At 32.3% G+C, this 15,192-nt stretch overlaps 4 protein-coding genes across 4 annotated transcripts; 1 reads left to right on the top strand and 3 right to left on the bottom strand.

The window, feature by feature from the left end:
- The first annotated feature begins 1,515 nt into the window (after positions 1 to 1,515).
- LOC105792213 (AT-hook motif nuclear-localized protein 5) lies at positions 1,516 to 5,165 on the top strand. The gene is made up of 5 exons (XM_012620662.2): positions 1,516 to 2,578; positions 2,995 to 3,062; positions 3,525 to 3,656; positions 4,289 to 4,447; positions 4,597 to 5,165. Exons 1-5 carry the CDS (start codon positions 2,140 to 2,142, stop codon positions 4,822 to 4,824), a joined length of 1,026 nt encoding a protein of 341 aa, XP_012476116.1. The 5' UTR covers positions 1,516 to 2,139; the 3' UTR covers positions 4,825 to 5,165.
- A 418-nt stretch (positions 5,166 to 5,583) lies between these two features.
- On the bottom strand, positions 5,584 to 7,467 carry LOC105792214 (probable phospholipid hydroperoxide glutathione peroxidase). The gene is made up of 6 exons (XM_012620663.2): positions 7,209 to 7,467; positions 7,031 to 7,107; positions 6,858 to 6,919; positions 6,479 to 6,597; positions 5,989 to 6,156; positions 5,584 to 5,812 (listed from the first exon to the last, which is right to left on the bottom strand). Exons 1-6 carry the CDS (start codon positions 7,254 to 7,256, stop codon positions 5,786 to 5,788), a joined length of 501 nt encoding a protein of 166 aa, XP_012476117.1. The 5' UTR covers positions 7,257 to 7,467; the 3' UTR covers positions 5,584 to 5,785.
- A 1,889-nt stretch (positions 7,468 to 9,356) lies between these two features.
- LOC105792209 (probable xyloglucan galactosyltransferase GT20) lies at positions 9,357 to 11,192 on the bottom strand. Its single transcript, XM_012620657.2, has one exon. It carries the CDS (start codon positions 11,035 to 11,037, stop codon positions 9,430 to 9,432), a length of 1,608 nt encoding a protein of 535 aa, XP_012476111.1. The 5' UTR covers positions 11,038 to 11,192; the 3' UTR covers positions 9,357 to 9,429.
- A 982-nt stretch (positions 11,193 to 12,174) lies between these two features.
- Positions 12,175 to 15,030, bottom strand: LOC105792212 (glutathione S-transferase T1). Its single transcript, XM_052635077.1, has 5 exons — positions 14,655 to 15,030; positions 13,191 to 13,299; positions 13,027 to 13,100; positions 12,845 to 12,945; positions 12,175 to 12,641 (listed from the first exon to the last, which is right to left on the bottom strand). The coding sequence occupies exons 1-4, from the start codon at positions 14,689 to 14,691 to the stop codon at positions 12,860 to 12,862; spliced, it is 306 nt and encodes a 101-aa protein (XP_052491037.1). The 5' UTR covers positions 14,692 to 15,030; the 3' UTR covers positions 12,175 to 12,641; positions 12,845 to 12,859.
- Positions 15,031 to 15,192: the final 162 nt, after the last annotated feature.

Raw genomic sequence — 15,192 nt, 5'->3', positions numbered from 1 at the left:
ATTTTTAAACATTTTTTATACATTCTTTAGATTCTTTATTTCTTTTAATTTTAAAAATATGAAATTTTGAAATTTTTTAAATATTTTGAATTATTTTATAATTTTTTATTGAAAACGATAAATTTGCACATTTTTAAATTGTTAAAGACCAAATCGGTATTTTCATTAATTTGTCATTTGAGTTATTCGAGTTATTTAAATTGTAAAATTTAACTCGACTAAAACTCGAAAATTCAAATTACTTATTTAAGTTGACTAAAAAATGAATAACTTGATAACTCAATTCGTTTAACTCGAAAATTAAATTTTATTTTTATTTTTCGAGTCGGATCAAGTTTTATTTACCCCTAGTTAGAGTGGTTATAAGCTATTAATGCTTGAATTTGTGTAAAATCATAACACCAAAATAACCAAAATAAATACGACATAAAATTTTATAATAGAAGATATATTGGTAAATTTGCACTTTGGTTATTAAAATTTAAAAGTTACAAATTAAATCATTGAATGATTCGAAAGTTACAAGTTGACAATTGACTCATTAACTAGGTAACGAACGTTAGATGTGGGGTTAAGTAAATTTATGATTTGTTCACTCAATGTTTGCACCATTACTCCTTAGCTTTATAATCCAAACAATATCAATAACTCAAACCCTAAAACTTAGCAAAGTCACTATCAACCCCATCACTCATCTCTAACCCAACCTACTCAACAACCTTTCATTCTTGATCTATTCACCATTTCCCCTTTAGCTAAAATTATAATCCCCAAAAAATTACTATCACACTATTCACATACCTTTATCCCGAACCAACAACTAAATATCATCACAACCACAATCAAAACAAACAAAAATAAAAAGAAAGCAAATAAAAAAATGGTAAAAAGCTTCTTGTTTCTTTAAGACCCAAACAATACAAAATAAAATCAAAGAAAACAAAATAATAAGATAAAAACGAAAACTCAAAGTTCCAAATTTGGTTAGGAGTTACATAGTTTCAAAAAGGAAGCTCAATCCAAAAGGTTAAGAAAAAGTCTCATTGAGAAAAATAGATATATTTGAATCGAGTCGCCATTCAATGATTGTGAACTAAGATCTAACAGGTTTTTAAGACATTTTAGAAAAAGTTGGAAGAGAAGAGAAAAAAAATTAGTTTAATGTGTTTCTTTATCGAAAGAAGTGGTTGAACGACGGCAAAATAATTGGAGTACTACTGTAGAGAAAAAAAATTATAAGCTTCAAATAATTTGATGATCAATTTGTAATTTTTTTAAATTAAATAATAAAAGTGTAAATTTATTAATAATATCTTAAAGTTAAGATTATGAATAGTGAATTAATGTCACATTCGATTATTAAATACCAAATTAATAAACTAAAGACTAATTTAGAATTTTCAAATAGTTGAGTGAAAGTAGTGTAATTTACTTTTATAAAATTATGAACTTGACTCTTCACTGAAAGAGTAAGAAAACGAACGAACCCCAAGGAAAGAATTTTATTTTAAAAAATAAAAAAATAAAAAAGCTCTTCAATTCTACATTTCTACATGATAGTCATACACCTTTAATTCAAAAAGATCTTAAATTTTGAAATAATTTTTTCTCTTTGTCTTTTCTTGCTTTGTTTCTGCCTCACTTTTCCAGTTGTTCTTCCATTTCTCTACCCAAAGCTTTAGGGCCCGTTTCCAAATCTAGGGTTTGTTTATTTCCTTGATGAGCTGAGTTCAGGCCTCTGAGTCTCAGTCTACCTTGTTTGGTTCTTTAAGCTTTTCATACTCGGCATTATTTTTGTTACTCTAATCACGGGTTTTCTAGTAGTGAAAATCAACCTCTAACTCTTGTTTCGTTTGCTTTTTGTTTAAATTCAAGCTTCTCGGGTCCTTAAATTTTTACTCATTTAGAAAAGGACCCTGAAAACCCCTGTTTTTGAACATCATTAGGTTTGCTGTAGAAGATTTAGGGTTTAGAAAGGCTTACTTGGGAAGCTATATTTTCTTGCTAAAACCTTTTTTTTTCTCAAAATTTTCTAATTTTTTGGTGCTTCTTCTTTGTTACCATTTGAGGTTAAAAATTTTCTAATTTTTACACAATTTTTCTTGTGTACCAATAAGCTAGTGTCTCAATAGTAAATGCATGGATGGGAGAGAAGCTATGGCATTATCAGGCGGGTCTGCTCCTTATTATATTCATAGAGGGGTTGGTGGGTCTAGTTCTGGTTCAGTAACACACACTGGTATAGCAGCATTTCATTCTCAACCTGGGTTCAGGCCTTTATCTAACCCTCCTGTTCAGCTTCAGTCTAATGTTGGATCAACCTTTACTGGGGAGCTTAAAAATGTCAGCTTTCCTCATGGAATTAACATGGATGCCTCCTCTGGGACGCCACTGAGCGAGCCAGCAAAGAAGAAGAGAGGTAGACCTCGCAAATATGCGCCTGATGGGCAGGTATCATTGGGGCTTTTGCCTATGTCTGCCAAGCCTAAGCCTTCATCAGGATCAGATGCTTCTGGTCAAAAAAGAAACCGAGGCCGGCCTCCTGGGACTGGAAGGAAGCAACAGTTAGCATCTCTAGGTTAGATTTTGCTGGATTTTGATGTTCAAATTAGAATGTAGCTTAGAGGCTTTGGTAGGAAACAATTATGTGTCTCTTTAGACTTTTATTTTATTGTCCTACTGAATGATCTGATAGTTTTAGGCTTTAATTCATCTTTGATATGAACAATTATGCTATTTGTGTATTCACAGTTAATAAACCCTTTATGATTCATTTTTTATAAAAGAAAAAAGGTGTTCTCTTTTGGAAGGGATATGTTGCTTGTCCTTAGATTATACATACCCTTAATTCAGTGGCTGCCTTGCTTATACTTAGACTGTAAACATGATTTTGGAACTTAGTGCTCAATTAGAAGCTTATGTAACTACCTGTGTTGCAAATATATGCTACCTGGTTTCTGGGATTGCCTTTAAAGGTTTGGTTGTTTTTTATAGGTGAATGGATGAACAGTTCAGCAGGGCAGGCATTTGCTCCTCACGTTGTCACCGTTGGAATTGGAGAAGTATGATACATCTTTCTAGTTCATCTCACACTGAATACTCTTAAACACAGATCAAAGTTAACTGCTTGTGCAGTTGTGGTTATATATATGGAGAGTAAAACATGTTCACCATCTGAAAGAAGGGTTGTTTGAGTGGTATGAATTAGAAAAATATGATGAAGGGCACTATATTCATACACTCTCATGCTAATTCACTTGAGCAAAGTTTAGAGACAATACCTCACACTCTACCATGACTGTTTTACTACGTATAAACTGTGAGTGTGAGAGGTTGTCCCTGCTGTAAGTAAACATGAGCCCTTGAGAATTGGTGTATGAGGAACACGAACACCCCATATATGGTTCAAATTAACATTAATGGGTTTACTCTAATATGATTAGTTGTGAATAGCATTTGCAATTTCCTAGGCATCTAGAACTAAATATTGATCTGGGAATTGCATCTGTATCTTCTTTTTTCAGGACATTGTAGCAAAAATGTTGTCCTTTTCGCAACAAAGACCAAGGGCTGTCTGCATCCTATCAGGCAGTGGTACAGTTTCCTCAGTAACCCTACGTCAGCCTGCATCATCTACTCCTACTGTGACATATGAGGTTGTGGCACTTGTGCTCCTTTTGATTTTTCCATTTTTTGTAAATGGTAAAATTTTGTATGCCAGGACTTTTTGATGCCCAAATAAGTGAATAACTTACTAGCTCCTTTGTTATTTCTTAGTATTGCACTTCGAAATGTGGAATATGACTGACGTGTTTTTACACTCTTGATTAAATACATTTTCCAAAATCAGAGCATAGTAGCCTTAATCATGTATTAATTCAGGCCTTTTTTTGTCCTTTTTGTTGTGTAATAAAGTGATGTGATATATAGTTATGGTTATATGTCTATAGTACGTGTAAAAGTGAGGTTATATTACTTCTATAGTATGTGAGTCCAGGATCTAGCTCCGAAAATATTTCTGCCCAGATGAACTTGCAACTTGATATGAAATTTTTACGTTGGTCCTGTGGCTTAAATAAATGGAAAGAACTTTTGGTTAAAGGTTGGCTTAGCTTGCAAATAAAGTCAACTGCTTTATGAACAAAATCAGTTTAACCTGACATTATTAGCTTTAATCAAGTTTGGGGTTCAATTAACTTTTCATTTTATGCACTTCATCCTTTCGAACCTTTAGTGATACTTGTGCAGCTTGGAGGAAACTTATTTGATATGTTTTAGCTTTTCTTAGGGCCGTTTTGAGATATTATGCTTGTCGGGTTCTTATTTGCTTGCTGAGGATGGAGGACCTCGCAATCGAACAGGTGGCATAAGTGCTTCTCTTTCTACTCCCGATGGTCAGGTCATAGGTGGTGGGGTTGCAACATTGATTGCATCAAGCCTAGTTCAGGTATCCTTTGTGTTTTCTCAAAATTTTACAAACAGTTGTATGTTGGTGCTTATTTATGAGTTGTGATGTGTTAAGTAAATCTATCTGTATGGCTCAACCCAGATGATGTTTGCATCTGAATTTTCTAATGCGTTGTGTATTTGCTGCAGCTAGTGGTATGCAGTTTTATTTATGGGGGATCTAAAACCAAGACCAAACAACCAGCTAGTCCTCAAGGCAGCAAGGAATCTGTACCCCAGTTCAGCCCTAAATCAATCATGCCTACTATTGCACCTTCAACTCAGAATTTCACTCCCCCTTCAATGAACATTTGGCCTGGTTCACGGCCGGTTGATCAGAGAAACCCTCACACTGATATTGACTTGACACGAGGATGATTGTACATATGTATTATTGTACATGTACTGAATCTTTGAGAGGTTGGAAAATTTTAAAATCTTTCCCATTCAGCCAACAGGAGCAAATGGGGTTTGTCCTAACCTAGATTGTAACATTCAACTGTGAGTTTTCTCGAGTTTGGCTGGGAAACTTCTTGTAAGATGTGTAGTTTGGAGTTAAAAAAGTAACATTGATCTGTAGTTGTAAGAGATGTCATTTTAAGGTTCAATGGTAATTCAAGCAAACAAAAGTTGCCATTTTTTTAGCCATTAGGTCGTGTTGTAATTTAAGTTTTCCCAAAATTTAAGTTGAAATGTCTGAAATTTGTGGTTTGGTACAACATTGCTCTCTGGCCACTTGCGTAAATTATCTTCCTTACAATTGAAATTATTAATTTAATTTTAAGCGCATTTTATCTTTTACTTTTAAGTAAAATGGTTAAGGTTAAATTAAGGAGTAATTTGATTTTTGTTAAAATTATTATTTATTTTTATGGTTAAAATTAGTTTTGTATATTAACATGTATACAGCATGAGATACATGTGGTATGTCACATTTTATTTTAGTTATTCTATCTTACACGTCAATTTTAACTGTATAAATAGATAAAATTTAAAATAAAAAATTTAATTTACTCATTAATTTAATATAAATGAACTAATTTACTCATTTTCTAATAAAAATAAAATACAATCCGAGATCTTCATAATAGTTGTACCAATAATTTCGTTGCTAATAGCAAAATTAATTCAAGCATAAAGACAAACAAAGATGTGTACTTTTTCATGGTGAATAAAATATTATAAAAGGTACAACTTCTAAATTGTAGTACAGTCTAACCCCATCATTAGGAGATGGGGGGAACATAAACAGAGATAGAATAGTTTTTTTTTTATTCGTAGGCATATCTAATTTATTGACTCCATGAAGTGATCAGCTAATCTCTTCCACCCATCAAATTCAAGCCAGCAGTTTCTTTATATCCTTCTGCAAATAGAAATAACAACCATTGGATGTTATATAACCCAATATGTTAAGGCATTCAGTCTATAAATGCAGAACTTATGTCAATTCCAGGGTTTAATTTCCCTTGGAATGTTCTCATTTCCACTTTCTCTTGTTACAATATCAGTAGCAAAATACATGAAATTAACAGGACTTACCTCAATGCTAAGAGGAGAAGTAGTGGGAGCATAACGATCGACGACATGGCCCTCCTTATCGACCAAGAACTTGGAAAAATTCCACTTGATGCTGTCCCCAAAAAGTCCACCTTTACTAGACTTGAGGAATTTGTATATGGGAGCAGCCTTCTCACCATTCACATCGACCTGTAATCAAATTAAACGACATAAAGGTCGGTTCTGTAACACTGTAGAATTAACAATCCCATGAGTAAACCAGAACACATGATATCATACAACTTCCTTAATTGATAATACTAATAATTTTATAATCTTACTAAGGCATTATAAAGGGCTTGATTTTGAGATAACTCTACACGGTAATTCACCTATTCCTAGTTCAACAGAGGAGTCTGTTTTAAGATCTTTGATTTTCAACACTCTCAGTGTAAGCTAGAGTCAAAGCTTCCAAAGATATTAACCTACACTACAAGCAGTGCTTCCATTCATATGGCTAGAAGGTATATACCTTATCAAATATGGGGTATTCAGCTTTAAAGCGAGTGCAAGCAAACTCTAAGATTTGCTCATTGTTCCCTGGCTCCTGTCCTCCAAACTGGTTACATGGGAATGCAAGAATCTCAAAACCTGCACAAGACAGTAACAAGTAATATAATATAAAGTTAGGACAAAAAGTAACAAATCAATTAATCAACTGTCCTCATCGTTTTACGGTCTGGGACTAAGTCTGAACCTAATCCTGTTTGGTCAGGATGTTAATCCAGTAAAGCCCTCCTGACAACTTGGTCTAAATGCCTGAAAATTTCATTTCCACTTTTTCCAACCACAAGAACCTCTTGGAATATATTATATATATATATAAATCCAAAAAGATGCCAAAAACAAACCTTGATCTTTATATTGCTCATACAATTTACTCAGCTCAGTGTAGTTGGAATTGGTCAAGCCACTGCATCAACATTTAAGCAGCAAGATTAAAAACTGTGTCTAGATACTACTAATTAAAAAATGATTAATAATGGATAATAGGGGGAAAAAACCCTCCAAAATTGAAATTTACCATTGTGATGCAACATTGACAATCAACAAAACCTTGCCCTTGTAAATACTTAAATCAACATCATTCCCTCTTGCATCCTGAACAGCCAAAATACAAAAACAAAACCCAGTGAGATAAATGGAAGACAAATTAAATTTAACCTATGGGGGTATAAATTTGAATTAAACCCAAAACCAACCTTAACAGTGAAATCATGAACTGATCCCTTAGAAGATTGAGAAGCCATAGTATGATGAATAACTCAAATCTCAAACTACCCAAAGAAGACCTTAGCGGAATCAGACGAAAAACAAAAAGGGGTTTTGCTTGGAACTCAGTATAAGAGAAGCAAAAGCAGAGCAACTATATCAAGATTTTATTAATTTATTTTTCAAACGAGGCTAATTAATACAAGTTGAAAAGGGAACCATGAAGCGTAATTTATAGGATTTTGAGCCGACGGTCAAAACGTCGCGTGGGTATCGCGTTTTTATGACCGTGAGGCAAATTTTACACCGTGGAATTTTCATATATCCCCACATCGGATAGATAAATTGGGGCCGTATTTGCATCAGGGACTACGTCATGGGGCGCCTCTTTTCCTTGTTTTGGAGTTTTGGGCGTGTGAACGGAACATTTTGCGCTTTACCCATTTCCCAATTGGTTAAACTGTTGCATTTCTTGGGTTTAAATTTTGTTAAAATATACTATAAGTCTCAGTAGTTTCATAAATTTATAATTTAGTCCTTATATTTTTATTTTTTGGAATTTAATTATTATATTTTTCATATTTTAAAATTAAAATCCAATTTTTAACATCTTAATTTTTATGTCAAATTTATTGATATGATATTTTAAAATTTAAAAAAACTCACTTGATAGTCATGTAACTAAAAAATGACAATATAAATGATATTAAATTTAACAAAAGAAATTTAACGGTGTTAATAATTCAACTTGCTTTTTAAATCTCAAAAATAGAATGATTAAATTATTTACAATAAAAGTAAGGGGACTAAATTTAAAATATGCAAGGAATACAAAGACTTAGAGCATATCTAATAAACCTTATAAGACACTTATAAACTCCCTAATCCTCGCATTTAAAGTCTAAAACTCTACGGACATAGTAACAAATATTTTTCATATATATATATATATATTATAATAATATGAGGTTACAGAAAAGGAAACAGATGTCATTTGTCACCATAATAATCTGCCAAGTCCAATTGTTAACGATTTAAAAAATTAATTCAAAACAAATTCCGCATTAAAATATAGAAACTAATTTGGATAAAAATTCCTTATGTTTTTGTTGATATCTCGCCAAATTTCACAATATCAATGCATTTAAGCTTATTTTATTTTCAATATATTATTACATGTCATATTTTATTGAATAAAATCAATAATTTTTATATGATTACAAGAAGTGTACTTTATTTTTACATCAATATTTTTGTGATATTTAACTTAAATAGTACACTCTCTAAATGTGCATAAATTGAAATGTTTGTGGATATATACTCTAAAAATACAAAATTATAATTAATTATAATTCTATTTATAATTACATAAATAAATTATAGGAAATACAAATTAACACAAATATATGGTAAAATTTTAAACTTAAAATATTTTTAAATGAAAACACATTTTAATAACATTGATTAAAGTAAATTTATATTTTTCAAATCGTTAATTAATTCAAACAAAAAAATTATAATATTAATACACACAAATAATTTGTGCACCGTTGCGAGAATCCAAACTAATTTTAACCTACAAAATTTAGTTTTTGTTTTTAATTTATGAATTTAGACTTTTATTTTAATAATTAAAATTCAATTAAATAAATTTGTTTAATTAAATTATGATACATTTAAACAAAATGTTCGCAAGATTAAATATTACATGATTGAAAGGTCAAATAAACAAATAAAAATGTTTAATCAAAGGTATAAGGTTTTCAATTAAGAATTTGGAGTTGTCGATTGTTGCCAGTGCAGGAGAATGTGGGTTCGAGTGCGGTGAGGTATGTTTATCCTCTTATCATCGATTGCACTTGAATTTTGATTAAGTCAGAAGCCAAAGAGATCTTGGAATTCAAGATAGAGGGACCAAATTTTAAATCTGCAAAGAGTATAAGGACTAAGAGCAGAATTAAACCTTAAAAAGTTTGTCAAACTAATTATTTCGTTTTTCTAGAGTTTTCTAGAAAAAGATTCTCTATAGAAGAAAAAGCTAAGATATGTGGAGGAGAAACCATTGTTGAAATTGATTATTCTAAGCTACTTATAGATTTCCAAAATACACACTCATATTGGAAAATTGAAAGTGATGACATTGATTGATACAATTTACAGGTTGAAACTAAACAATTAGTGTTCATATTCGAACAAAAAAAGTGGATTCATTCATTCAATTTTGTTTACCCTTGCAAGCAAATTATTAATTGTTATGGAAAATGCATCTTGGAATTTTTCAAGCTGGGAATTTGAGTCTCCATATACCAAACCAGGCAATAATTCATAAACAATGTACCTTCTCATATCTTCTCTTTCCCTTAGAGGAACCTTCTTCAACTTTTCTATTATGTTCACCTTCATCTTTCTCACCTCTTCTTGTTCTATGAACACTGAGTATTTGCTATGATCTTCTGGTAAATGCCATGGATATTGGTAATAAGCCGTAAAAGGGTCGAAAAGTACCGGAATACAACCCGAAACAAGGGAATCGAATACGGATTTTCTCGTCGGGCTATCACCGGGAGGTTGTAAACAGAATTCGGAATCCATGAAGAGCTCAATGACTGATTCGGGTTGATCACATCCACCTGAACTACAATTCAGGAACCTACAATTGGTTCCTGGATTATTACATTGATTGATCAGTATTGACCTTATGTTTTGTGGTGCATCAGGCCTTGCTGCCCCTGCGAAACTGACTAGACTCGTGCGGTTCGATCGGATAATCTTGAGCTGCCATGTGATGATATCGTCGTCTAAATGGGGATGAAAGTACGTAGGATGCGGGATACCGATGTCGTTTACGTGCCACGGTTGACGTTCGATTAACAACTTAATTGATTTCTGCAGTTGATCAAGCTCTAAAAATAGAGTACCCCATGATGAAACATCATCATTTTTTCTTCTGAAATCCCATGAAATTTTACCCAACACAAACACATGATCTTTCCCAGAGTTTTTTTGCCATGATTCCTTGTTTTCAAGCCATTTAACAAGTTCCAACCCCAAGGTGTCTTTAACATCATTAGACACATTTTTGAAGTGCCATCTCAAGATATCTAACCCACCATAAAATGGTACATAAAACAGCTTTGCCTCATTTTCATTGTAAACTCTACAAGGATGTTTTAATGCCCTTGTGTGAAATATCAACTCCAAGGCATATTGATGAGTATGATACCATCCTTTTCCAAGCTTTACAAGAGGTTCTCCCATGGCTTCATTGTTGAAATACTTACAAAAATTTGTCCATGGAATCATATCTCCACATTGGCCTACCAAGTCCTTATTGAACTTTGATGGCAAATCATACACATAAATCCCTTTCCCATCACATGATGTTACATGATCTTTATTTGATATCCATGATCTTTGAACTTGTAGCTGCTGTTCAACAACCTTGACAGCAAACGCAACTTCCCCATCACTGCCATTGTTGACGATCGGGTCCGGAACTTCCTGGACAATATCGACTACCTCTTTGATACCGGTGCTAATATTGTTGTTCAAAGCTGGAATTGGAATTTCAAAGTTGGGTTGGGTACCTGCAGAGAGACAGTAAAGATTGTTGAGTTTCCGCGACGACACGCATACGTGAACGAATTTACCGGAGATGATGGTGGTGGAAGATGACCAAAGGAAAATAAGGATTAATAGAAAGATTGCAAGAGGGATACGGTTTAGAATTTTGAACAAAAGCGTATCAGAAAACTGATGGTGTTTTGTTTCTAACTTTTTGGATGGTTTAGACTTCTTTTTGGACATTGAGATTGCCATGTCTGATGGATTTAGTGTCTGTTCATTGCTTTGTTTCAGGTTTTTCTAGTGGGAGAAAGCTGCATATACATGGCTGCACGTATAATGGTTGGTTCCAAAATTGCATGCACGTTTGTCTTGCATAATGATCATTAGGTGGTGCTAATTCATTGATTGACCAATTTATAAAAATATTTGTCCAAAAAAACATATGCTCCATGCAATGTCAATGAAATAAATATGACAGCCATGCAGCTGAGGTTTTGATTTAAATATTTGTTGATGATTGATAGTATGGACGACGGTTAGGATTTTTATAGCTTTTTTAATGGTTGAAAATGAGTTGTTCTACAGGCATTTTGGATGCTTCGTAAGGCCTTCATAGAGAGAGAACTGCTAGTGGTATGGGAAATAAATTATGATGCAAAACTCTATTGACTTTTTATTTGAGATTAATTCAAAATAGTATTCTACCATCCTCATAAAAAGATAATTAAATAACATCATAGAATCATACAACAGAAGTTAACATACAATCATACTTTAAAGAAACAGAAAACTCCAATCTTCGTTTAGAGTTTAAATCAAGTTAATCAATATCACATCGATAAACATACTATTTTTCTTTTGAAACAAATATACCATTATTGATTTGTTTCGATGTATTGTTTCAAATTTTTGATATTTTTAAAACTATTTACTATATGTATATAAAATTCATTATTCAATAAACTTAAAATAAAATCGTAATATCAACCCAAACATTAAATAATAAGATTATCCAAGATAAGTCATCCCATACTATACCTATATGGTGGAAGTTCCATACAAACATAAAGCTACGTTTGAGAAGTTTTAGGAATTTTATTTGTTATATAAATTCTTTATATCTTTTAATATTTATTATTATTATTATTATTTTCCTTTAAATTTTAAACTTTAAAAGTTTTTTAGAATTATTCATGCACCAATGTACGCACAATTTTCAAACTAGTATATCTAGAATTGGGCAAGGGATGCTACAAGCCAATCGATGCAGAACATAAAGTTAATAGTTCTAGTTTTCTATTAGAACGGTGCACGGCACACTAACCAATATGACGGTAACTTATGTGGAACCAACTATATTGATTTAAATCTCCACATCCAGACTGCATATGGAATAAACTTTATTTAAAGATTTTTATTTTCGTTGAAACCTTCAGTAAGTGTTTCAAAAACCCATCATCCAAGCCAGATGACTTACAGCCAAAGTTTCTTCCCATCATTTCCAATTTGTTCATACCAAGACAACACAAAAGCTGGGGAGAACCTGTTACAATTGTACAGTTGACAAACATCTAACTACACGATTCATTGTATAAATCATAAACCATCTGGTCTAAATGTTTATTCAGTTTTTTTTCACATGTCACATTCTTGCACGCAGCCACTGTCTGCTGACAGACACACCTCCATGATTTGCTTCCATTAACCGCTTATTTTTTAGTTTTTCTTTTGACTTTCATGAGGATATTATGCACGTTGTCAAAGTGAGGACTCGTACCATTTCTGGTATGCTTAATCCACTGCTGAACTTTCTTGTATGGACCCAATAACCTATCACGATCCTTCTCATCAAAAACCTGCACCCAAGAGTATAACTATTGAAAAGGACCTCATTTTCATATGATTATGGGGGATATGGTCCTAAAAAGTGCACAATGGGGATATCAATGAAACAATCCCATTCCCCATGTACTGGGAAAAGGATAGAGGGAGCATAACACGTACAAACAATTGCACTACAATTAACCAATTAGAACACAGGTAGGGTCCATTAAAATACCATAAGTGGTGACCCCTACGTAATTCTTAATCGTGATTGGGTAGCTAACAACTTAAAATTTCCGTCAACAATGGCAGGAAGCTGTTTCATGGGATTGATTTCTGCAACAACAAAACACGAGTGAAATTATTAATGAGAAATTGGAGTATAATTTCAGTAATGAAATATGATTTAAGGAGTACCAGCAAATGCAGGAGTCAAATGCTCTCTCTTTGAGATATCTACCTTACGCTCCGTATAATCTATATCATTTACCCTAAAATTACCCAAAAAAAGAGGAGAAGGAAATTAAGCGAAATTATAAAAGCGAAACTGGCTTTGAAAAAAAAATTAAAGTGAGAATTACTTGCAGAAGATGATGACAGCGCGAGATGGTGGGGTCATTCGATCAGCAAACACTTGCGGCTTCGTTTTTCCCGTTCTACTTTGTGCTTCCTTCCCTGCGTCTCTTTTGGCTGTTGATTACCGAAGCTCAAATTTTAATTAATATCTTCAGTAATTAATTTAAAGAAAAATTAAAATAAAATACTAAGAATTTGCGCCAAACCATAATTGAAAAGAAATAAAATTTTTTAAAAAATGCTTCTGCAACAGACTAATTTACCTATAAAAGCCCACTTCCAAGTATATTTATAGAATAGGCTAATTTCTGTATTATTTACTTGAAATGGCCGATTTTAGCAAAACGCGTCCACGTAAGAGTATTTTAAGATGAAATTTCAGCAAAACGCACCCCTAGGGGAGCGATTTTGACACGTCAGTAAAGCGCATCCACGTTAGCACGTTTTCTGATGACATGGCAAAATCGCTCCCCCAGAAGTGCGTTTTGCTGAAATTTTACCCTAAAACACCCTTACGTGGACACATTTTGCCAAAATTAGCCATTTTCGATAAATAATACAGAAATTAACCCATTTCCGTAAATATATTTGAAAAAGGACCTTTATAGGTAAATTAGTCTCTCTAACATTTAACTATAAAATTTAAAATCTAAGTCAACTATCAAAAGGAAATAAAAAATATAAACGGAAGTCCAATCTTTTAAATTTATACTACGCAAGTTGGAGAACAAGACAAGGAGGAATGAGGGTTTTTTTTTTTTTTAACTTATTCGAGCTGACCCAATGCTTAAAATTCTTTTTCAATCACTAACTATAAAAAATTTTAAATTTGTCATTCAACTTATTGGATTTTTTAGGGGGGTCCTTATACAGGATGATAATCAACAAAATTTATAGTTATATGAATCAAGAGACCTAATTTCAGACCAAAAAAAAAAAAGATGAGACAAAAGATAAAAGGTTAAATTCTGCTATTAGTTTATGTATTTTGCGAAAATTGTGGGTTTAGTTTTGTATTTTATTTGATCAATTTTAATTCCTATACTTTTGAATTAGTTAATTTTAGTCTTTGTACTTTTCAAATTTTGAAATTTAGTATTAACCCAAACAATAGCAGTTAAATCTATTTAGTTAAATTCAATTATTGGTCATGTACTATGAGCACAATTGTAGATTCGATTTATATTCTCTAGTTGGATCATTCTATGCTTCTATACTTTTTCAAATTTTGAAATTTCAATCTTGGCACAAATGGCAATTATTAAATGGAAATAACAAGTTTCAGGTTTCGGAAATAGCAAAACTTAATGAATTTAACAATTAACATTTGACGAGGATTGAAATTTTAAAATTTGAAAAGTATAAGGACTAGAAATGACTAAACTAAAGTATAAGGATTAAATCCATAAATTTCAAAAAGTACAAGGAGTGATAGCAAAATTTAACCAAAGATAAAAAAAAGTAAATACCCAAAATATTTCTTATCATTTCCTTCGCAACGAGCATAGACGATGGTAGTTGGATTCTTTTCAACAGCCTGTTAAACAAAAAAACTAGGTGAAGTTAGAAAGCAGAAAATTGCAGAAAGGATAAAGAAGAAACTAAGAATAGAGAGATTAACTCAAAACACTTATCAAATCAAATGGGGATCTAAAGAACGAATTGTGGCACTCCTGGAGCCTTTAAGCGCTTGATTTACCACAAGAGCCTTCCTTGGATTAATAAGTATCCCTAAAACCAATGCAGAAAAGAGAGATTAAATCATCCACATTTAGAATGCCAGCTGTATTGCAAGTGTTGAAGGAAGTGAAACATAGAGCGTTTGCCATTATAGAAAAGAGGGATCTTTGAATTGTTATACTGGGTAAGGCTACATGCAAGTTTAAGTGAATTACCCAAATGCCCTTGGCCTACAAGTTTAAATCATTATATTACAATTTATAGTTATGAAAAGGAAAAATAAACAAATGTATGCTTTGATTTATTTTTTAATATTATCAAAATTCT

The sequence above is a fragment of the Gossypium raimondii genome, chromosome 8 (genome assembly GCF_025698545.1).
Source record: "Gossypium raimondii isolate GPD5lz chromosome 8, ASM2569854v1, whole genome shotgun sequence".
Taxonomy (NCBI): Eukaryota; Viridiplantae; Streptophyta; class Magnoliopsida; order Malvales; family Malvaceae; genus Gossypium; species Gossypium raimondii.
This window is presented reverse-complemented; position numbering and strand designations above follow the sequence as displayed.